Source organism: Aythya ferina (assembly GCF_964211825.1).
Source record: "Aythya ferina genome assembly, chromosome: 13".
NCBI classification, from domain to species: domain Eukaryota; kingdom Metazoa; phylum Chordata; class Aves; order Anseriformes; family Anatidae; genus Aythya; species Aythya ferina.
The window spans coordinates 2047911-2073109 of NC_140311.1; the positions used below are offsets into that span (position 1 = coordinate 2047911).

The 25199-nt window shown below is 44.8% G+C and overlaps 1 protein-coding gene across 1 annotated transcript; it reads left to right on the forward strand.

The window, feature by feature from the left end:
• The first annotated feature begins 1992 nt into the window (after positions 1–1992).
• Positions 1993–18158, forward strand: LOC311443964 (transmembrane protein 182-like). Its single transcript, XM_084534659.1, has 6 exons — positions 1993–2246; positions 4909–5113; positions 6708–6825; positions 8260–8358; positions 10469–10606; positions 17343–18158. The coding sequence occupies exons 1-6, from the start codon at positions 2008–2010 to the stop codon at positions 17570–17572; spliced, it is 1029 nt and encodes a 342-aa protein (XP_084390785.1). The 5' UTR covers positions 1993–2007; the 3' UTR covers positions 17573–18158.
• Positions 18159–25199: the final 7041 nt, after the last annotated feature.

The window sequence follows — 25199 nt, forward strand, 5'->3', positions numbered from 1 at the left end:
CCTGCTCCTGCCATGGTCCTGGCTTCAGCCAGCCCCGCGTGCCTTCATGCATGCACTGGCCTGATCCTGCGCAGATCCCAACCCTTTAATCCCTTTCAACCCTGCTTTGCGGTGCTGGGACCGTAAATACCTCTCTGCTGTATTAACAATTTGCTTGATCTGCAGAGAAGACAATATTCTGTGCAGTACATACTTTCCCAATGAGTCACTATGCCCCACATTTAACCTCCTAGATGCTACGATATTATTTTTTTTTAAAGTTTCTTTACAAAATATAATAGCACAGCTAAACCTTTCACGAAGCTTTTCCAGCTGCTTAGTGGCCAAGCCCTCTGACTAGTATGTATTTCAGCCTAGAATACATTTGATAATCTGTGCCAGTATCCAGTGTTGGTGGTCTTAAAATTCTACAACTGAGTGGAAAACTGTTAAATGCTCGGGCTTCGGAGCATGCCTAATTAATTCTTTGCAGGGTTTTATTCCTTTAAAAAGTGTTTAAAACATGGATTCGCTGTATCATTGAATATTGCATGCTTCCGTGGAAATAAATTGCATCAGTTTGATTCCTTTAGTGGTTCAGAGAGTTAGGGCTCTGCGCTTACTTTGGAAGTTTGCAGGAGCCTTTTGAAAGTTAAGGTTAAAACAGACAAAAGTTGCTGAAGATGCAGAGTAGCTCAATGGCAAAGTGAGAGCTGAAACTGGCATCAGGAAGGTCTGGGCGCACAGATCAAGGAGCCACATCCAGAAATCAGGCTGTAGATTTGCTTTGCACTCACAACTCCAGGAGGAATTTGTGCTCAATATGTGGGCTCTTTTTTTTTTTTTTTTTTTTTTTTTTGACTTGGCTCAGAAAATCACACCTGTGTTTATTTTATTTCATGACTGCTTAAGGTGATTATAATGGCTTAATCCTGGAGAGTGCTGGTGCTTCTCGGGAAGCAGGTGGGGCAAGCTGAGCTTTTTCCTCTCCTGCCATCAAGCACCACGGGTATCCAGCCTCTCCAGCAACACTACGGATCTTTCAACGTCCAGGCTTACGTGCTTCTTCCAAGAGAAATGTAGACGAGAGGGCTGAAAAAGAAGCATGAGGTGGAAGCAAACCACTGCTTATAATCTCAGTGCAGGATTAAAGGGGCCAATGCCAATGTAAGCCTCTATTCCTCCCCCTTTCTTCACAGCTCATACCAGGGGCTGCTCCTAGCACTACCAGTCCCGTTAATTCTCCAGGTGCCTGCTGGCTTGTGGTGGGTGGCACACGTGCCTCGGGCAGTAGCTGGATGTTGATGCTCCTGCTCCTCTGATGTTTGAGGAGATGCATCCTTTTCCCTGGAGCAGGTAATGGTGGCTGGCTCGCACACATGGTGATGCTTGGTTAGCCCATTTCCATGGCTGTGGTGCAGCATTTCTCCTCCAGAGACCCCAGGGCAAGCTAGGAAGGCTGGCCAGCATCGCTGTGGTTTTCCCAGCCATGCAAAGCGTGGCCAGACATTCATTCATTTTCCTCTGGTTTGGTTTTAAAATTGATTTCAAACTGGTTTGGTTTTAAAACTCACATTTTTTCTGATTAGTTCATCGGAAAATCCTGGCCCTTTCTAACTGCAGAGGAAAGGAGGGGGGCTGGAATGATTTATGGGTGGTTTTCTTGCCATTTCTTCTTTCTTTTCTCCCTTTCTCTTTCCTCATGTACATGTGTCCGGTCTATTAACAAGGCTGTCTTTTGCATTGTATACAATCTATATGAACAAAATGCTTCTACAAAAGGAAACCAAAAAAGCTAATTTAACCTTCAAAACCAGAATAGGCCTGAATCTTATAATTAATAAAGATGCTTTTTTTTTTTTTTTTTTCTGAAGAGTGAAGGCACTATTTTTTCTATTAGTCTAGTTTGTAAGACTAAAAAGTCTTGTGAAAAAGCATTCCTATTATAAGAATTTCAATTTTATCTTCTTTGTTCCTGCTCACTAGCTATAGGAAATGTCTTTGATATCAAGAGAAACTACTACAGACATGCACATGGGTGGTCATTGGTACAAAGCAGAGGGGATTTGCCTCCAAGGGCAGGAGGAGGAGGCAAGCACCTGCGCAGCCCCAGGGCAGGACCATGGTGCTCAGCATCATCGGCCAGCACTGCCCCAGATCAGAGCTGCCTCCAGAGCTTCTGCAGAGCAACCAGACCCTGGTGTGCAGAGATCATCTCCCCCAGCACTGGGGGAGCAGAGAGGCATGGGAAGCACCATAGAGATTTGGTAAGTCCTGGCCACAGTGTCTCCTTCTTCGGTCGCCCCTGCAGGGGTGAGGAGCCAGCAGCTCCTGGGCTGGTTGGACACAATGGGGTTGATGTCTAACAAAAAATAAAAATTGAGCTGAGCAGAAAGCAACGCTGTGAGAACAAAGCCCTCTTGGCACTGCACAGCACACAGGAATACAGGCAGGGGGCTGTGTTAGGGGTCTGTGACCAGTCTGGGTGTCCCCATCGCGTGCTCTGAAGCAGCTGCTCCATCCCCGTGCTCGTACCCCAGCTGTACCTGCCCATGCCCCAGGCAGGGTTTTGTTGTCCACCACGTCCAGGAGTTTTTCAGATCCCAGAGGTGAGGAGCACATGTATGTGGGGGAGTTGAGCAGGACGGGGAGCTTGCTGGAGGGGCGTTCTGACCTTGCAAACTCAGTTCCTATTCCACAGCCTAAGAATTTGGGAAATGTTTGGCTGGGCACAAAACGGCCCAGAAGGAGCCAAGGCTGGGCAGCAGCAACGCTCTGCCTCAGCCACGCAAGGTTTTGCTGCCAATGGGACTGAGAATTGCTAAGGACACCTTCCAAATGGCAAACAGCGCTAACTTGCAAATAGGCATTAGCATAAATGCAGCACTGCCAAATACAGCTGACTAAAAAGCACACACATAAATGTAGAAGTGTGCATTAATCCCTTTTTTTACATGCACAAGTGCCCACTTTGCATTTTAATTTTATGAGATTGCACTGCAAAATGTAAAAAAGTCCTCACTTCTGGTGTGCAAACCTTGCCTGCACTGAGCTCTTCAGGTGTTGCCAGAGCTTCCCCACCGGTCACGTCCAGCCTTGAGCTACAGACCTCAAGGATAGATGGCAACCAGTTCAACCAAAAACTCAATAGTTTGCTTGAAAAAAAAAAATGCTTAAGAAGGGCCAAGACATGCCATATAGTTTCACATCCCTGAAGATGGCCCTTGAACTGCAGTTCTCCCATCCATTTGAAGGCCACGCAATGACCCCTTTCCCTGCTGAGAACAGCATTCAGCCCTGCCCTGGGGATTTTTCCATTTCCAAAAAGCATTTTTCCATTTTAACAACCAACCAAGACATAAATCGAGTCTGTGAGGGGGCCTGTAGGTTGTCTCAGACCTGCTCACCCACCGTCTGCCCCACCGTGCCCAGCAGCAGCACCTTCTGCTTGTCTTGCACATCTGCCCTGGTAAGCCCATACCTGGCCCTCCCTTTCTTTCTTCGGTTGTCTTCTGGGCAGGGACCTCTTTTCTGGAGTCTATCGGCTGCCTTGTGTGCTCTCATGGTGAGGTTAAACAAAGAACGGCTCTTCCACTGGGACAGCGAGGAAGAGAGACCTGTGGCATTATTTAAGACTGGCCCAACCTGCAATATTTAAGAAAGAACAATGCAAAGGATGCAATCAGTTATTACAGTTTAAAGTCTATTGCGCTCATTGAAGAGCGAGCATATTCATCAGTCCATATGCACCAGCAGTTGGCTAGAAGTGTAGTCAACATTTTATCCAACTCTCTCCAGTTTCCCTAAGCGGTGGGCAGTTTCTCTGCTATACCCATATGTGCACAGCTAACTTTAACTATTGCATTGATTTGGAAATTAATTTGGCAATGCAAAATCTGTTAGGTCGAGGAAGTCAACATCTTCATTTATCCTCCTTTTAGACCAGGTCACGACTTAGGCTAAGGTTAGAAAATCAGAACCCAAATTTTCAGCGTAATTTAGATTTCCTCCGCCAGACTCCTGGCACGCCACACGAATATAGTTATTGCCCTCCAGAAATTACAATTTTCCTGGTCTGGCATCCTGTTCCTGGCAGTGATCTACAGCAGATGCTCCAGCAGAAGACAAAAACGTTAGGGACCAAATGGCAATGAAATTCCGTGCAGGATTGTCCTCGTTCCCCGTGAGACACTGCTTCCAGAGCGGGGCTGGGCAGAGGGAGGGGAACAAACACCACACAATGTCCATATCCCATGGCAGGAGAGAGATCCCCATGCTCCAAGCGTGTAGCAAGGCTCTTCAGCTATGCTGGCAGCTACACGTGAGCTAAATGCTCTGTGTCTAGCTGGATGCGGACCTGTCTGATGTAACTGTGTGTGCAGGGGACGATTGCACCACTCCCCAGAGCACCAAGAGGGGCACCAATATTTTAATGCCCTCGCTTTTAGCCCTGGGGTTATTTTGTGCGACAGCGGCATCAGCTTTTAGTTCAGAGGCAGGAGAGCACTTGGGTTCTGCGCTCTGGGGACACCCCTGAAGACACCTTGTGGTGAGGGCTTTGGGAACAGAGGAATGATAAAAATCTGCGGGCTCAGATCTGCTGCTGCAGCACACGGCCTCCCTGCTAAGTTCATGCACAAGCCGGGCTTAAGCTCTCCAGTTTCCTGGGTACTTCTGCATAACAAGTGCTCGTGACCTCTGGACGCTGCCTACCGTGTTGAAATGAACAGCCATGTGTTTATTTGGAAATCTTCCTGCTCTGCCTCAATAGCTATTTGTCATGTTTCTTTAATGCCACAGCTGTTTGGCTACGCCAGGTCATCTGCTTTTATTAGCCCCTTTCCCACCACCCCCTGAAACTCACACCGGCCACCAGAAGATCCGTATCTGTGTCCCAGAATAGCACGTCTCTCCGTCCTCTTCTTTCAGGGAACGGAAAACTGCAGCGTTTCCCTTTTTTCCCCCCAAATTCTGCTCCGCCATGAAGGCTGGCATCGCGGGGCTGGTCGCGGGCATCCTGGGCGGCACTGGCGTGCTGCTCTTCCTCATTGCCTTCGGGACGGATTACTGGCTGCTGGCTTCGGACACCTGCGGGATGGTCCCCGATGGAAACAGCACGCTCCAGCCCGGCGAGGTAAAGCCTGAAACCGTGTCTTACTGGGGAGGAGAAAAACTGATTCATTTAAATAATATGCTCTGAAAATGTTGAAAGGCGACAGAGCTACTTTCAATTCAGGCGCTGGCAGTTTTAGATGTGATAATATTTATGCTTATTTAAAGTGACCTGTTCATGTAAAAAGTCAGCCTGAGCTAACTTTAAAATTGTGACTGAAGTAAGAATGTCTAGGAAACATTAAAACGGCGCTTCTGTACTCTGACAGATACGGATGTTAGGGAATGAAAGGCGAAAATGTAAGAGCTTTACTTGTTGACAGCATTTGCCTCAAAAGACAAAAGATTTCTCCTGATATTTGCCATTGAAAGATTTCTACCCCTAGTTTGCTCATTTAAAACCAGTACATATTTTAAAGTGTAGAACTTGGCAATCATTTACATCTGAAGTGATATGACTGCCGTACAGACAGAAAACAACAGCGAGCATCAGGGGCAGCGCAGAGCAGACACGGATTCCTGCCCATCTAACACGAAGAGGCCTCTTTAGTGTAAAATTAAGATTTGTATAGGACTTTTGTTAGCAGGAAATGCAGTTTTGAGATGACAATGTTGAATGTTTCCTTTTTTTATGACAGGTGTTTTAGTGCTAAGTGCTGTTATCATATGTTCATGGATCCTTTTGAATGTGTGATTTTAGCCGTACTTGCTATTGTTTGGCTGCTCGAGGAAGTAACAGCCAGCCCGGTTCCCTCAGCCTTCCACTCTTCAAAAATATTTTTGTGCTGATCAATGCGTAGCTTCAATTAAAAAATGACAGGAAGGTCCTTGTTTTGTGCAGCCTTTTTGTTACTTCAAAGTTCAATCCAATTAGGTTTGATTTTTTTTCTGGTGTGGTGAGTCACGCTGGGTAAACATCATGATGCCAGCAAGAAATACTTCCTTTCATTTCACAATCCCGTAATCAAACGTAGGACACTGTTTGCTTGAGTCACGTTTCCAAATGACTTTCTCTAGTGAAAAAAAAATATCTGATAGAAGAAACTTCCAGCAGAAGATGCTGTCTTCTTTGTTTTAAGCAGTGTGATAGAGTCCCAAAGAAGACAGGGCCACGGCTGAAGGGGCCGAAGGAGTGCAGCTCTGGTTTTGCATGCATGGGAAAAGGCAACGTTAAATGTTTCAGATTTTTGTTCGTGCTGCTGTCTGTCTGAGCGGAGAGGCCAGGGATGGCACTGTGCACTGCCCAACCATCCCAGACCTGTGAGTTACGCTCCTGGCCACATGTTAGTTTGTCTGTCACTGAGGCTGGGTGACTGCAGAAGTGCCTGGAAGACACAGGCACTGCTCTTGTTCTTTCCTCTGAGCTAGTTGATTTCTATTTCAGACCCTGTTTTCATGATCTCTAGTTCAGGTACCAGTTGTGTAAATGGGCTGTGTTTTTACCTTACCTGCCCTTTCCCAAACTGGCAATGTGTTCCCTGACCCCTCAAAACCAACTCAAACAACAGCGAATCAAAGCCCCACCAAACAATGGAAGCAAACCATCCAGCTAAACACACACTTTCCACCTTTGCTGTGATCATCCCCACATCAGCTCAGGCTTTCGTTCCCTGCAGGCTGAAACGCTGACTGAGGCCAGGAAGGAGATCCTCACTTTCCACCACGAGGGCTTCTTCTGGCGGTGCTGGTTTTTCGGCGAGGGCCAGCCGGAGACCATCTGGACCTTCTGGTACAGTGAGTACTCACGGCCTGCCTCAGCGCCACTGCTCCGTGTTTGGTTTCATTCTTCATTTTCATCCCCTCTCTGTCAAGAGCTAACTTGGGTCACTTTTTCTAGGCTCTTTTATTGACTTGGATTTTGCTGTTGGAGGGCTGTTTGCAGTCATTTAGGAACCCCTTGGTGCCAACTAAAGTATCACCTATGAAGTCTTACGGGGTGGTGTCCACCACCAGCAAGCACAGCTCTCCCCATGCCCCTTAATGTCTGTGTCCAGCCCAGGCCTGCTGACGGTGCCTGTTGGGCCCATAATGCTGCTCTAAAATCCATGTTTTGGTCACCGTGTGCTGAGCAATTCCACCTCCACACATGCACACGTGGTCTCCTGGGTGCTCAGGGCCTCCCGCAGTGGGGTCCAGACCAAACCCTAGCCCACAGGCTGGTGTTCTTGGCCACACAAGACCTCTGTTTGAAGATCTTGCCTATTTTGCTTTTTAAGCTCCTGTTTTGCTTTTTAAGGTCGGTTCCCTCAATCAGGTTATTCCCTGGTGATTAGTTTCAGATGACTTTGCTGTCCCTCAGCCCCTGATCTCCGAATCCTGTAAAATCTTGTAGGAAGAGTTACTGCCACTGTTCACCAGAACAACGTGCGATTTTTCTCACAGAAATTTTTTGATATGAAAAAAAAAAAGCTGGCAAGAGGGAGTTTGCTATCTAATTACATTATACAGAAATACGTTATATAATATAATGTTACCTGCAGTAAAATGACTCTTCCTGATAACTGGCAAATTTGTATTACTTCTTTAGGTATTTATTATAATAGGATTGATCATGGCAAATTAATTTGCTGCTCTCGTGGATGTAATAATTAATTCAATAGGTATTCCATAGTCAATTTAGCATGAACTAATGTCCACCTATTATAAAGTGTTCCTTTGAGCTGGGGAACATATTTAAATAAGTGGCCAACCATTAATTAATTCATTTAACATTCATTCTATTACTGTTAATCACGATAAGCCTCAGTGGTATTAATATTGATGGGGCACGTCCGTTCTAATTGTGCTTTCCTCTCTTACCAACTGGAGGTCTCGTAAGGGGGCTTGCTCTAGCACCCAAACCCCTTCGCCCCTTCCAGGAGGGAAATAGCAAGAGGAATATTGACATTAATTTGAGTTGCTCCATCTTTTGTGATTTATGTCCACCCCAGACTGATGTTATGAAGATATGATGTCGTGGGGGCGGCAGTCTCAGATCCTGTTACATCTCCCTTCTCTCATCACTCTTCTGTTTTCTTCTGTCTAGCCACAATTTTGCATCTTTCTTTACTCCCCAGCCTTCTTGCGTGTTATGCGTGTTTTCCAGAACAGGGCATTGCCATCCAAATTATGGCATATGGTATAACTATGATTTTGCATAAAATCAAACCTTTTCTTGTTCTCTTGCAGCCAGCCAAGCACACCCCAAGCACTGCATGCACGGCTACCTGTTCCCAATGCCTGTCACTCTGGGACCTTTTCCCCATCCCTCCTACGACACGACTGCAGGTGGGTTCCCCCCTGCTCCCAGCAGCTCCTTGGCCCAGCAGCAGGGCTGGGAAGGACGGTGTGTGGGGTGTGCCGTAATGCTGTCCCCTCCTGCAGAGCTGCGGGTCCGAGCACAGCCAGGATTTTTGGGCAGCTCCTGACAAAGTGGCCTCGTGTGGCCCCGAGGCGTTCCCAGGGCCTGGCTCCCCAGGGGAGCTCCCGTGTTGATTCATTGCAAGACAAAATAAACAAACGCTGGAAAAATCAGTTAAAGACCAAATTGTCAAAAGATCCACGCAAGTGGCTGGCTTATTTTTAATACACCGAATACGACACAGTTGGAGAACTCTCCTTTCAACTGGTTCCCTTTTTATTTATGTTTCTCTGTATTTTCAGAGTTCTTTAATGAATCAGCTGCTGTTAGGAATTTTAATTTGCTAAATTGGTGGCAGCAGCTAGAATTAATTCCATGATCTTTTTTGAAATGAATTGATTTCTTTAAATAGTGTGCATCACTCTGCGTTGCCTCTGGGGATCCGGGGCAGGCATACTGCACAAACAAACATCTTGACCTTTTCCTTAGCCTTTAGCAGTACCTTTTTAATTTTTTTATTTATTTTTTTTATGAGGAATTAATTAAAAAAAAAAATATTTGTCAGTAGGAGCATGTGAAGGAGAGCAGCTAGTTTCTTTTGCTGTGCCGTGTCGGATCCCTGCCTCGGGGCACAAGCCTCGATGTAGAACGGATGCGATGCAAGCAGTGGTGAAAGGAGTAGCCCGGTGCAGGCTGTGTATGGCAAGCACGCAGGTTATCGCTGGCTTATTTTTTCTGCTTAGGAGAGAGTGGTATGACGTCCAGCTTCTGAATGATCTCAATGATAAACACACTGATTTTTCCATACTAAATAAAGGGCCATTGAGCCATCTGTCGCTGCCTGTCAGCCTGCACTCGGCAGCCCTCTGCAGCTGCCTCCCAAAATGCCTTTTGGGGACGGCCCTGGGATGGGCTCAGTGCCGAGGCTGCTGTGGCCCCGCTGCCGATTTGGCCTCAGTGCTGTCATCCCTGGGGAGGCGGGGATGTGTCGGCACAGAGATGGGGATATCGTGACATAGAGATGGGGATGTCTCAGTACCCATGTTTAGGACAGATGGAGCTGCACCAACCCCACTGCAAAGCATCTGGAAATCTGAGGGGAGCAGGCACTTCTGCCGTGCACATTTTATTTTATTTCCAACCAGTCTGCACTCAGATGCAAATTATGACAAAACAGGAGGCCGTCCAAGAAGAGGGTCCTCCAGCTATTACCTGCTCCAGAGATAATTTTGCCTTATCTGCATCCTCTTAGGCTCCCTGAGAGAAACGGGTGACGGGAGGTTAAACATTAAAATGAATTCTGTGGTTTTGGAGAGTTCAAGATACTTATCTCTCCCTAAGTGGCTCTCCTGACAAAATGGTTTAAAATGAGCAAAACGCATCTTCTCTGTATCATTTTTCTTTCAAGTGTGAGTCATTTCAGCATTGCCCATTTGCTCACACTCAGCTCAAATCTCTCTAACTCATACTTCTGAGAAACAAAAGGCAGTGAGAGGCAGTGGTCTGAGAGGACCAGATAAATTGGGGGAATTGGGAGCGGGTGTTGGAGAGCTTCTGGCAGAGGACGCTCAGCTTTGGCTCCTCATTTGTCCCATCCAAAGTGACAGGGACATGATGGATGCAAATTTGCTTGCCTCTGGCTGGCGTGGTTGTGTGAAGTCACAGCAAAAATCCCCAAATCCTGAGGACAAAAAGGCAGTTGCTCTCTTGCCCTGTTCTCTGGCTTGGAGTCAAGGAAGGCCACAGTGGGAAAATGACAAGCTCCTGTTTTCACTGCAGTCCTGCTCTGCAGTCAACAACAATTGACTTTATTTTAAATCAGGGTCCTGGCACCTTATGTAAGTGCAAGTTAAAACATCACATAGATATAATCAGATTCCATCTCTTCAAATTTTGCTATTTCCTTTCCTTTCTTGCCCAGCCCTTCCATCCCCACAGGTACATCTAAGGACTGTGTCCTATGCTCTCACAAGCTCTGTGACATGGTTTCCTTGCAAACCCCCTTCTCCTCTGACTCTCTTCCTTTTGGCTGTGCAGTGTACAGAGGCTTCTGGACAGCGTTCATCATGCTGGCTGTGGCTGGCGGCCTGGTGGGAGGCCTGCTGCTGGTGTGTGGTGTTCCCTTCGTCAGCGCCAGGTCCTACAAAGTCGGCGGTGGGTTCCTGCTGGCCTCGGGTAAGCTCTCAAGCAGCAGTAATCGGATACACGGGGCAGGAATGCAGCGGCTGTGGCCCACGGTGTGCAAGGGGATGGGGAGGCACCCAGGGGTAGGGTGGTGCTGGGGAGGGATGGGGGCTCTGATGGAAGCAGCACTGACTTGGAATAAATGATCTCTCCCTTCCTCATGTGGAAATAAATGTCTGTTCTTAGCCAAGCATTACAAAGAAGGTCCTTAGTCCTAAGGAGTCTTGGAATTGGGCAACATAGTTTTTCTTTTTCATCCTTCTGTGCAATCCAGAGAGCCTTTTATTTTAGTACAGCCTGTAGCTGCAACAACCCTGGGCACTGATTAGCCCTGCTCTGCTCCTGTCAGTCTTTCTTCATATAGTGTGAGTGGCTCCTGTCTTTGCTCTACATCTGGTAGAACTGGAAAGCCACCACGCAGGGACAGGCATACCCCGCGCCACAAAACTGGAGGGCTTGCTTTAATAAAATCTGAAAAGATAAAGCAGTGTCGCAGCAGAAAAATGAATTAAAAAGAGTCATTTATTCATTATTCCCACTACCATTACTAATTATTCCACTGAATTATCACTTGGGTTTTTTTCTTTTTCTGTATTTGAGAGGGAATAACTAGCTTAACTAGGAGAAGTACTTGATTTATAACTATGACTCAAACTTGGAAATAGAGCTTTTTTTTTTTGCAATGCAAGCAGTTAAAGCTTGGAGCTCTGGTAAGTCATGCCAAGTGAAGAACTCTATAATGAAGTCAGGCCTTTCTCTAAAATTAATTATGCTTAATTATGGACCCTGCACTAGGTCCTTCTTCCTCAAGCACTGCATCAATCAAACATAAGCTAGGGTCTATGCTCCATTTTGTGTGTGTAAGTGTGTGTACCTAAGCTTTTGGGGCCCCAAAACATTTATGAAACTATTTAACAGGAGAGGTCCCAAACTAACCCTGGACGAACTCCAACTAAACTCCTCCCAATCTTGTCATACCCTCCTATTATTACCTTTCGCTCTTTTTTCCCTGTTCTTTACCTCCTTACCCATTTCATAGGTCCTTTCCTAATCTTCATCTTCTCCAGATGTACTAATAATTAACCATGTGACAGCAGCTGAGCTGCTTGTTAAAATGGAGCTAGATGACATCTATCTATTTGTCTAAAAAATCTGGAAGGCACTAAATCAACATGGCCCTACCTGCCTCTGCTAATTCGCTCTGCATTTTGTCCAATTTTCCATTTGCCTCCAGGTCTTCAGATATTGAAATAAGGCCGGCAAGCCTGTGGGTATCTGCTTATCTCTCTCTTATATGATTTAATAAATGCTTGGTTGGGTTTAATTCTTTTTCCAAAGGTAAATTTTATGTGGTTTTACACATGTGAATTTCATTTGGGAATGCAAGATGTCTTGCTCTCAGACAGCTGTTGGGTACCAACACCTTCCACTGCATAGTGCTGGAGACTTGAGACTGGGGCCAAGCACCTGAATTCTCTCCGAGGGAGACACTGCCTACCTCAGTTAATGCCCTGGTTTGCCAAAACCCACAGCTTTTGGTGGAAAATGGGGGATGGTCACGTTCTGACACAGCCAGATAAATGTAATATCACAATGTAATATCACGGAGAGAAGGGTGTTGAGTAAAGTTGAATCACCATATTCCTTTTTTTTTTTTTTTTTTTTTAAATTGTTTTTAGACTTTATTTGTCTCCTTCTGGATTAAAAGGCCTGGACATAGAATTTGATGCTTTTAGAAAAGCTGATTATTTATCACCTAAACCTCTTGGTGTTAGACAGAGATGCTGTGGCTTAAATAGAAGTTTGTATCAGTTTCAACCTGAATAGCAATCATTATTAACTGTCATTAAAAGGAACCAGCTCAGCTGAAAGAGTCTTACTGTTACATTTTCAATCTAAACAAAAGAGGAATGAAATATTATTTCAACATTTTCAGCATAGTTCGCTTACAATTTCAGCTGATCGCTGTTTTTGGATCCTGAACTCAAACTTCTGGATCCTGCTTGATGCTGGCATCCCGATGGACACAGGATGCCTCCCTCAGGGGTTATTTTCTCGCCATCCCTTCTAAAGCTATTTTGTGTAACTGCTCTCAGTGGTAGGAGCAACGGATTTAACACAGCATCAACTCCCTCGCCGTGCCTTTCCTTCAGGTAGCAGGATGCGAGCAATGATGCAGGAGAAATTGCATATTGTCTTCTAATCATGGCCTGCAGGTCGGTGCTAATTAACCTCCCCTGCAGAAACAATCTGCCCTCGAGGAGGTGTGAAATCTGTGATGCACAGAGTGGGAACACACTCTGGCCCTGGGACAGCCAGACCAGCACCAAATCCATGGGGTGCTGACCCCTCGGGATGTCCCGTGGCCCAGCCCTGCCCTGTCCTCAGCCTCCCTCTGCCCAGGCAGCCTTTAAACCATCATGAATTGTTGTAAAGCAATGAGGCATTGGACACCAAAAGGCTCTAAACGTTCTGTAAGCTACCTGGACGTGGTCTGGGGCAACCTGCTCTAGGTGCTCCTGCTTGACCTGGAGTTGGACCCAGAGGTTCCTGCCCACCTCGGCCATTTGGGGACTCTATGAAAGCTGCTGCAACCTGTTCTGGTAACCTCTCCATCATCTCCAGGGTCTTAGTGTGCCCCTCCAGGCAGAAGGATGTCAACGGATTAAGGCGAAGATTTTTATTGTCCAGTTAAGTTCTTTGGGTCTTCTCTCCAAGAGGCCTTCTGCTTCCTGTGCTTTCAGAGGACAAACCTGACAGTCTGACAGTTTGGTGGTGATGTTTCTGAGAGGTTGTTCAGAAGACTGGAGCCATCCCCCTGGGTTCCTCTGCTGGACAACTCAGGAAATACAGCCAGGTCCCTCTGACATCCACAGCTACCTGCATTGGCACCTCGGTGAGCCTTTGTCCCTGCCAGCCTGCTCCCAGGAGTGCCTGAGATGCCCGAGCAAACAGCCAGTGTGTCGCTTTCCTGCCTTTTTTTTTTTCCTTCTCAAACTCAGCCTCAGTGCTTGCAGGGGAAAGGCAGACACTGTCTGCTGACTAATTTCCACTTGTTTCGATAGTCGGATGACAATATGATTAATTATCATCACGGTGTCACCGAGCCGGGTGAAGGCTGCATCGCACCTTCTGGAAGCTGTGTTGAAATTCCTGAGATGATTTCGCTCGTGCTCCTTCATTTCTATTTCCTTTGGGCATTTTAGCAGCCAAGCTTAGAAGTGAGAAAACACTTCATCCAGCCCTGGGGCTGCTCTGAACCTGCAGTGCTGCTGTGCGGTGTTCAGACTGGTATAGCAGCAGGTTTAAGTGAAGACAATGACACAAGATCAAGCTGTTGGCTTGCTCAGGACTGAGGAGGCTCTTCTGGAGGGAGGAATTGTCCTGCTGCATCCTACATGAGGTTAAACAACACAAACAGGAGTCATTACCAGCTATCCTTGCACTGGGCAGCACGAATACCTTGTTAAATGTGCACTAACTTCCTCCAGCCACTGTGCTCCCTATGCTGGTTCTTGAACATCCCGACCCATGTGGCACCATCACTGCCTGTACTGGAGGGATGCTGTGGCTGTGGGGCATCTCCACACATCTCCATTGGATTTTATGCCAAAATTCCTCCTCCCACATCATTTTGGCAAGTCTCAGGCTCTGCATGTATAGCAGAAGTTGACGGCTGGGGAAAGGCAGCTGAAGGTCACCCCTCCGTTCCCTTATTATGAGCATCCCGAAGAGGTGACCGGTGAGAAAGGCGAACGAGTCGCTGACGGTCAAAGTTCATTTTTCCTGTAATTAGCAGATTGCATGAAAGTTCAGGAGCTTCCACAGAATAAGAGTTAAAGATTGAGTTCACTCACCTGTCCCTACAATTAACAGCTATAAAGGTGTCACTGGGATAAAAAGTGAGAGAAAGTAGAAGGCAGACTCCAATTTACCCACAATTAAGGTGCAGGGAGTGCTGGGGGTTTGTGTGCTCATGGTTAGCCCCTGGATGGAGGAGATTTAACACCCCACTTCAATTTTCCTACAATTAGCCCCTCCCCAGAAGATGCCATTGACCTCATCAGCTTGGAGACTGAGTTCCAGGGTTAATTTTTTCTGTTCCTGCCTAATGAACAGTGCCAAAGAGGGATGCTGGGTTCACTTCTTGGCAGAGCAGTACAGAAAAAAGCTTTTTTTTTCAGCTTTCTGACCAAAGCCACAAGAATTCTGTCTCTGTATATTCAAAGCCACTTGGGGCCAGTGGGATATGAAGATGCCTTTCTGCTATGGCTGCACAAAGAGCATCCAGAAGGAGGTGGCTTTTGGTTTCCTTTTCTCGCCGTGGAGGCTGTGTCAATGTGTCCCAGGGACTCCTTGCCACCCCAATGTAATTATTTTAGGGAAGAAATTGCTTACTTCGCATTTTCTTGTCATTTTACTGGAGTGTGAAAGCGTTCTTAATTTAGGTGTGGAGGCTCTGGCCGTGCCATCACCTCCAGCACCTGTTCATCGATAAACACACTGCTCCTCCCGGGCTCCCCAGGAGCAGCACAGGGGCAGGTAGGTTTTGGTCTGCTTTCCCCAGTAAATGAGCCTCAGGCAACCTGAATTTTCCTGGGACAATTCAACTCAAAAACAAACAAACAAACAAACAAAAAAAACCCAAACAAACATACAGGAAAAAACCAACACTTTTTATTTAAAGAAAAATAGGAAAGCTCTGGAAAAAAACACCACTGTACCCATGTCCTCTGCCCCTCTGGGACTACTTTTATATTTGTGTCTCTTACGGTAGGTATTATAAGCTAATGAAATATAAATTGATCTTTAAAAGAGCACTTTTCAAGGTTCAGTTGCTATCTAATTAATTTAATTTTAAATTACATCAGTAATAAAGACTTAATTGCCTTCTTATCAATATATTGTATTTTGTAAAGAACATGCGACTATTTAAACATTCAATCATTTTCTTATAGAAGAATAATTGGTATTTTAAGCATACAACTATCATACTAAGTGTAAAATATTTATTTGTGCACGTAATTTCAAGTGGTATCACAATCTCAATGAACATGCAAATGTTACAGCAGCTGCTGTTTAACTCCTAGCCTGCCTTTCCAGCAACCATGCGGACTTGTCTGTGGAAGGGAGAACGGTCTGAGGCAGCACAACGTGGTGATGTGAAGTGTGTTCATACAGTTACACACATTTCTCATTATTAAGGTTCAATTCCCAGTCCCTGGGTGCAGAAGGCAGTTTAATAAACATGACAGCTTGGGATGGGTAGCTTCAACTTCTCTATAACACCTAGTGAGGACTGAGAAACATTTTGGACCCTAAACACGAGACTCATTCTAGGCTACAAGACGTGGAGCAGGGTTTTAAAGCAGCAAATGTGCTTATATCCCTTGTGAGCAGGAACACAGCTCAACGCTGCTGTGTGTCCTCCGAGCGAGGGCTCGGTAAGCTCCATTGCTAAGCAGATAGATCAATGTCAAGCCATACCCGCAGCCTGTGCCTAGCATGGAAGCTGGATTTTGTAGTGCATAAGCTGCCAGGAAGAATAATTAAATATACTGCAAGCTACCTTTGGTTTAAAATTTGCAAGGGGAGAAATGAAATCCAGCAGAAGCCAGAATGCATCAGCAGAACTGTGTGGTGACTTGTCCACTACAGTGATTCTGAACTGTTTGCTTCATTTCTACTATGAAAATACCATAATCTGTGATGTATGTCTTTCATATCTGTACACACGTGTGTGGGTATGTATATGGAACCATTTAAACGTAGTAAGCTTCTAGCTGTGAAGTGTCGAGACCAGATATTACTGAAGTAGCTTCAGCCTGTCATCACACTGCCACTATTTGGTGTTAATGTATGCTGACTTTTAAATGCACTGTATGTATTCTTTAAAGTGATGCAGTAAATATTGCTGGGACCATGCTAGGTTTTGTCATCTGTTTCGTGCAGAGACCTATGACTCTGAGTTATGGGGAAGGAGGTTCCTAGAGGGTCACCCAACACAAGAATCCACTTTATCCCACGTGGGTCTGGGAAGTGCCTGCACTCCAATTCAGACGATGCCACGCTCTCCCTGTGAAGGCTGCCCTCGTGAGGCCTTCTGTGTGGATGAGTACGGAAACACGAGATGCTCAGCCTGATGGACAGCTGCTAGTTGGGTCACAGGCACCTCACAAGACCTGGGAGGCCCCTTATAGCTCCAAGGATGATGGTGACTTTGAAGTCACAGCTCAAGTGTCCTCAGTCCTTCACCCTGGCTCTAAGGAGGGCGAATAAGGTCTCACATGCCAGTGTTGGGCCATAAAAGTTTATACAACCTCACAGTATGAGCTGTTTGATACTGTTATTTAGTAGTCCGGCTGAGGTTGATGTATCATGGCCACTTGGGTGTGAAAGGGGACTCCTGCAAGCTGGGCCAGCCCCCTGGGTGTCCATGGGGCTCTGTTTGTCCCTGTGTCGGGGCAGCAGCACTGAGTGCAGCATGTTCAGTGCCAGCAGGACCAGTCACCGTGGCTTTGTGTTTCTTGTGGAAAAGGGATCTGACATTGGAAGGCAGATTTTTCCTCTCTAAAGGAAAAACTCAACAAGTAATGGCATTCTGCACCATGGACCTTTAATGCAAAGGGTCTGCAAGAATAGATGGGAACCTGTTGCAGTCTTTCCTCGCTTTTCTGTATCTTATAGGCTGGTTGTAATCAGAGAATAACTTTGTCTCTCTTTCCAGGAGGCTTATTTCTCCTGCTCATTTTCCTCTTCGTGATGTGGAAGGAGTTTGTGGCTGATTTTCAGAAGTACATCCTCCTGGAGAGGAGTGAAATGTGCCTGGAGGAAACGCCTGTGCGCGTGTACTACGGCTGGTCCTTCATGTTCGCTGCCGCAGGGGTGCCCCTGGTGCTGCTCTCCGGACTCCTCTTCTTTCTTGTCGGCAGAGACATTATGAAATCCCTGGAGTAAGAAAATGGGTGATGCTGGGCAAGCCTCAGAGAAAACTGGTGATACCCCTTGTAATGAAATGTACACAAGTTTTGAGGACTCGGTCATTTTTGTAGCTCTAATTGTCGGAGTAGGTGCATGATTAAAGTCACTGGTGCGTGGAGGCAGGGGTGGAGCATTGAGCATGCAGATGCTCTCAGTCCTAAACCACTATTACGCTCTGGAGAAATGTAGACATATCCATGGACTGTGCAGCACTTTTAGGTCAGAGGAACAGCCTTGGCTGTGCTAGGCAGCTACCACGACCCATCCGTATTCAGCAGAGCCAGAGGTTTACGGTGTTCCCAGCATCCTTGTTTCTTGTAAGAGGTAATCGAATCTGGCTGTGAGGGTGTACGCTCTAATGTCTATTTCTGAAAAAGCAATTAAGGACGATTTTTTTTTTTTAGCTGGCTCTAATTGACATCAAAGGACAACCGTTTTAATGGAATGTCAGGAAACATGAGAAAGTTTTTCGTTAAAAGCCCTGATTCTGAAGATACAAATGTAACTGGGCCTAACCTAACTTGCAATAAGTGACTAAAGCAATTTCTTTGGCATCACAAAATGTATTAATTAGTCTTTCTTTACAGCACCATACTACTGTGCATTTAATATTTTCCTGGACATAGGGTTGTGGGGATTCACAATCCAAAAACTGAAAGATGGACTTGGGGGAAAGGGAATGGGAACAATAATACTATGATTTTTGTTTGTTTGTTATGGTAGAACCTGTCAGCCGGCTTAGAACAAGTCAGTTCCAAATATACATATACAATTTATATATATTAAAATTCTTGCAATTGCTCAAGTATACGTTGTCTGACAGGTTACAGTAGTCCCACTAAGAGTAATGCATGCTAATTCTATACAAAACCATCTAGGTAAGGAAGGTGAAGTCATTTATTCTGTGTATGTGGAGGTTTGTAGAGACACTCAAGGAATGTCAAAGATTTGATCTTGCTGTGTTTTTCAGGCTGGATCTTGCTGCTTTGAAGTAGTTTGTTGGGCCCTTGCTTGCTGAACTCATCTGCATAAATTTTAAATAAAACTTACTAGAAATATATGCTTTTCTCATGGATGTCATAGTTTGTGCTAAACATACATTTCCCAAGCTTAATGTCATACTATTGACTCAATATAGTTAATTAATAATGTAATGTAAATCTCTTCTAGAAAGCAGAGAAGATTGTTGGCAGTATAAAAATGTTTGTTAATGCTCTTCCTAAAATATTATTTGTGTCTGGCATTTCTTTCCTTTATGGAGCAAGTTCTAATTACTCTTTTACAAGATTCATGGCATACATAGAGTGAGAAATTGTAATTCCCACATGTAAAGCTCAGTTCTTTCATATGAATAACAGGCTTGGTCTACAGTTCTTAAGTAAAATTCACACTGATTTCCATTAATAGAAATGTTGTTTGAATAGAATTGCTATGTACAGGTAAAAATCATGCTTTATTTTATTTATTTATTTATTTATTTATTTTTCCCCAGTGAGTAGCTGTTTCATGACATTTACAAACACACAGGTATTGCATTGTTTTATTTGGCAAATTTAAACTTTTTTTTTTTTTTTTTTTTTTTTTTTTCCCCCATTATATCTCTTTGGATTATGCCTGTGCCCCATCAGTTCTTCAAGTGATAATTTCTCACTATAAATTCACTTTGAATAATTTTTGTCATTTAATTATCTATTCAGTGTAGAGATGAACACTTATGGTCACAAAGAATAAAAGTATATAATCCAGGAGCAGAAGAGGTCAAGATTTACAGTCACTTGCCTTTCACTGATCCCATAAAACAATCCAAGCATGCAGAAATGATGATCCCATAAGAGACACCAGGGCAGAAGTATGAGAATGCAGCAAGAAATCCATCAGACTTATTGATATCTGTGAAGCTGAGGATCCCTGAAGTTGTGAATATAGAAGTGAGTTTTATATTATAGAATGAAATATTTATTAACTTTCTCCATCTGTTCTTTAAAAAATTTAGTTTAATGTCATCAAGGCATTTATGGAATACATTTAGCTTAATCATGCATTCATGCCTTAGGGAGTAAACCATCCCTGGAGACTTGCTCCTTCTGGATCAGCTCTAGAACGAGCAATCGTTTAAAACTCTATCATTCTTTTCAAAAACATGACTTTGAATCATTCTTGAATGGATATATATATTTTTAAACTTTGGTATCGAGCATACTTTAATAATCATGGCAATAAGTATATAGAAAATGTGATTACGGACTAGTACAATTCAATTAATTACCACTTATATAAAAATGCAACATTTATAGTCAGCGCAAGTGTGAACCAAACATGTTATGTTGGTGGACTAAGGAGTCCAACTCCTTTGGCCTCCTGTGGCAATTATACCTTACGTGGATAAAATTTTGTATGAAAATCATTGTTTCTGAAAATATTAAAAAATAAGCTAATGGACTCAGTGGTAAGGTTTAAAAATGTGGAAACCAAGGACTCTTTCATCTGTTGAATGTGAAGAAGTCTGATGAAAGGATATTATAGAGTAGTGACAAGGACCTAATTCTGATCCAAGTTTTGTCATTATAAATCATGAGTAATTCCAGAGACTGCAGTAGACTCTTATCACTGTTAAACATCTGTAAGTCAGATCAGAACTGGGACTAATAAATACATTCAAAAATGCATAATTAAAACTGTGATTTCACATCACTGATGAATTTTAGTCAAGGATTTCTTCAAGGATGCTTTTCTCACATTAGCATTTGACGTTAGTAAGCAATGAATAATTCCATTTTTTCTTTCCAACATCTGGGACACTTCCTGCTTTATTTGCTACTTACTGAGCGCTCTGCAGGAAATATTAATGAATCTTGGGTGTTAAACTACAGGCCCTGTGGATCATGCTCGTGAGGCAATGATACATAGCAGACACTGTATGTCTTGAGATTAAGAGGCTTGATTTTGGTGAAGTAAGATATCAGGAGGTTTGTCAAATAGGTGGGAGATACGGAGCTTTGGGGAGGTTACCCAAGGATCAAGCCCCTGCAGCTTCTTTGTTCATATGTTCCTTCATATTAATTACTTCAAAGGGAGGCAAAAATTAACAATAAAACCTTTTCCCTTGGTCTGATCACCTCTTTTACTGGTGATTTGGCAAACTAGCACCTGGGATGCCCTAAGGCCTGGGGCAGTGCTGGGTGCTGGGCAGCAGCACCGAAGAGTGTTGAAGAGGAGATGGGCACACTGCTGTGCTCTGCTGCTTTCTCACAGCACTGGCAGACTGGTGCTTTAATTTAATTTTTCTTGGTAAATTTTGTGCTAAAACTCCACATTTAGAGGTATCTGCTAGCTCTTTAGAGCAACCTGCAGAGGAAATCCGGGTTTAGCAGCACAGGGAAGAGAGCTTCCAAAGGAGGAAAGAAATTTTCTTCTGTGCTGCTGTGAGGTGACCTTTGATATTCAGGGCTGATCATGGATGATGCCATGTTGCGTCCTTCCTTTCCCTCCCTGCCTTAGCCCAACAGCCAAGGTTGAGGTTTGTGGACACAGCAAGGCGTCTGGTGCTGAGCACATGCAGGATGAGACCAGCAGAGTCCCTTGACACCCATGCAGGAGGCTGAGGATGGACATTCATCATGCCTGTGGCCTACCTGTACATACTAACTTAGGCCAGGAGTTGGCTTTGCTCTGCAGTAATGATGGAGATGGAGGCCGTTAACTGAAAGGCAACCAGAATTAACTCCAGTTAAGTGTACAACCATCCTCTGGGATGGCTTGCTTTCACCCAGCAGGACTTACAAAACTTTTCTGTATATCCAGAAGAATCCAGCTTCTCTGGACAGGTGGTGTTTTCACCTTCATCCTGCTGAGTCAGCACGGTGTGGAGGGCCTCTTGTCTCTCGCCCCGAGCACATGCTGCCCGGGGATGCATTGATATGGCGCAGGTGGAAGAGGGCACAGATGGGGTACAGCAAATTAAGGCAGAAAAGAAATTAAAATAAACAAGAAAATATAAGCTAGCTCCATGCTTTGTGCACCGGGCTGTACATTACTGCAGGATTAAGTCGTATCAGCCGCAGTACATTTTACAAGAGTGCACAGCACCTCAATCCTATAATCAATAAGCTGTACATGCTGCAGCACAAAGAGCTCTTATCTGGAATACCACTTTGAATTTAGTGAATTTATTTAATCCGTGGTGCCTGCAGAGCATCTGTCCTGTCTTCTGGGTTAATTTATTTATTCTGGTGATCTATTTTTAGTCTTTCAAGTACTTGACATTTGAGAAGTAGATTTTTTTTTTTCCGACTTCCTGAAAAACATCTGACTTGAAAAAAAACCACCTTTATTTACAGAAATGTTTTTGTTTCCTCATTCACTCTCCACTCTTTCTCTTGGGACAGAGAGCCCTGTTACCAGTACTAATAACCATGCACTGAAGAGATTGGAGAAGGCTCCTTTTCACCCTGCTTGGCTAAGCCTGTCTTAATGCTGGCTATTCAGAGGATCTTCTCTCTTTATTCTCATCTCTTTCCTGTGAATTCTTCAAAAGAATTACCTAGTTTTGAGGTATTTTCAAGGTGCTGCTTTTAGTTTGGGAGTTTTAATGAGTGTATGCAATGTTCTTATCTTCTAGAGCTTGGTATTTCCAGGCATGAACCCTTGACAGAACCCAAAAGAACCAGTTGTTTAAGCAGTATGAGTACATAGATGTTTGCTATGAAACAGAAATAACAAATGAAAAAATATTCTACCACCACTGCTCTGATGGTGTAATAGTGATTATTATCAGAGCTGTAAAGAATGCACTCTAATTAACCCAAACGGTAGGTACTAAACATTTGGTTATGCGAGAGGAGATTGAAGTTTTATAAGCTTTAAGGTCTGCAAAGAAGAAAAAAAATCTTGCCTGACCTTGACTGACTAGATTAATGATGGCTTCATAAAAGCAAGGAAAAAAATAAAAATAAAAGAGCATAAAGGGCAACTGTGTGAAAAACACAGGGTTAATTATATTTTCCCTACCCATTTTCCAACATTTCCCTGTGTGGCTTGCACTGACAAAGCAACAAATGCTGAGAAAAAAGAACCACCCCCTGAAAAAGGCCATTACCCTGGCAAAATATATTACGTCTCCTCAGAAATATTTTTGCAGAGTCACAGAATGCAATTGTTTCTCCATTTCAGATGCTTTTAGAAATCTTTTGTATTTTTTCTGTGGTTTAAAAGCTGCTCTGTGGGAGAAGTCATTCATGAAACCACTTGGAAATGCTGCTCGGGTAGCATGCAATGAGCTGGCTGTTTGAGGATCTGAAGCTTAAACTTCCTCTGCTACAAGCTAGAATAATGGTGGAGCAAGGTGAATAAATGTGGCTCATTCTGAAACAGACATCAATTTTGAATCTCTCCCAGCCAAAAAAAAAAAGTATGGAAATGTATCAGTCTAGACAAATCAGCCACTGAATTTGTCCTAGTGATTGCTGAGGTGGATCCTTCTCTTACAGACCACAATACATCAGATCATACTGAGGTTCTGCATCTCAAACCACACACAGTGCTCCCAGAACCAAGGTCATTACCAAGTGAGCCCAGTAATTAGCTCCACAACCCAACCGTTAATCAAATTTATGGCATAGCTTTTGCATCACATCCCAGCAGCATTGTTTCCTCTAAGCTTTAAAAGGGTAAATCCCGATGATGGGAGAAATGTTTCAATCTCTCGCTCTTAGAAACAGTAAATTCATTCATAAAATGAACAGCGAAGAAGCAGTTTTCATGCTTTCATCTCCTCTGCAGCTGTCTGGCTTCACCTGCCTGATTTGGGGTAGGAAGAGCCATTCCTGGGACGACTCCCCATTTTTTTCCTGCAATTTTTTTCTGCAGGCCAATAACTCTTCCATGCCATTCCCTGTGCATTGTGAAAAATCTGTGTTATGCTAACACAAAGACACACTTTATACATTAAATATATATAAAATGACTGGCTTTCTCTGCAGAGAGCCTTGCCTGCACCACAACCACTTCAAAGGCTTCAAAGCAGAGGTGCCTGCAGCTAGGGCTGCAGCTGGGAGCAGAAGTGCTGGTTTCAGCTGACACCAGAGGTTTCAGGATCTTAGGGCATGAAGCATTTTTCATTCATTTAAAATTAATTTAATTGGGGGAAAAAAAAATGAAGGAGAAATTGGGGAGTGGGTGGTGGGCAGCTGCTCCAGCTTTTCCTGCTGGTGCCACTCCTCCCAGCTAATGCATTGGTTCTGCAGGCAAAAATAGACAGTTTTGCTCTTACACAAGATAAAAACTGCCTGCTGGATGGAAGATCCTTGTACATTGCAGGCAGGAGATGTGGGCTGTACTGTGGGTGCAAACGCAGTTTTATTCTGTGATGCAGCCAGAGCAGAGCTGCCCCCTCCTATCCCAAAGCAGCCCCTAAGAAGAGACAAGCCATTCAAGCTCAAAGCCATGACTTACATCAAAATATAGCCACTGATATAATAATAAGACACTTCAAAGTGTGCGAGGGCATGTGTGTGAGCATCGCAGGGTGCAGTCCCTGACTTGGCCCTGTGCTGCACCCCACGGTGCTGACTGCAGGGGACGAGGACCCGCAGTGCTGAGGTCCTGCTTCTCCTGGCCGCGCTGCCAGCCTTGTTATCTTCTGACTCCCCGTGTCCTCTGCAGGGCTGCGTGCTCTGCAGGCCAGGCCAAGCCCTTGTGTAGCATGAATCAGTGGAGCGACACGACCGCATCGATTTAATTGATTGTGAGCATCAGGCTCGGCCCAGCCTTGCCTCCGAGCTGGGCAACATTAACCAAAAGATAACAGCGCGTGCTTTCGTCGGAGGAAGACTAGAAAGATTTCTTCCACGGGGTTCTTAGGAGGTTTTTTCCTCCCTGCCAGGGTTTGGCAGCGAGAGTGCAGCTGTGAAGGTCCCACTGGAAAATCTGTACCTGCAGTGCTGCGTGGAGCTGCCGTGCTTCACACACGGTGGGTTTGCTCCTGCTGGCTGGGCTACAGCAGGATTCTTACACACAAAAATGCTATGGAAAGTCGTGGAGGGGTCTCCAGCCAAAGCAGTCGCTGAAAAACATCAGCAAAGACATAAAACAGGGAGCTGAGCTTGGGATGGAGCATTCAGGAGTGTCCTCAGCAAGAAGAGGGCTTGTGCCTTGCTTCCCTGCAATGTGGCTCTGACCTAAATTAAGGCAAAACTCAGGGCAAAAGCTGAATCACTCATTTAATTTAGCAGCGGAATCATAAGCCGAGCACTACAGTACCTGGTGAAGGGTGCAGTGATTTCTAATTATGGATTATACAGCTAATCAGCACCAATCAACATTTTATGATCTTGACTTAATATTTAATATAATGTTAATTATAATTGCCTTTGCCATAAACTGTGTCAAACAGTGGGCGTGCGCTCCCCTCCTGGTGTGCCCCACGGCACAGGGCGGGCATGGGGCTGGGACTGGTGCATTTGGGGGGGGAGGATGGCAGCTCCCCCAAACCTGGCAGCAGCACGAGTCCAGCACCCCGCTCCCTCTGCCATCAGTTGTGACGCTAATTAAGTGGCGATGAGGCTCAGCCTTATTAGAATGGAGTTTTTATCTCGCATAAGTACCT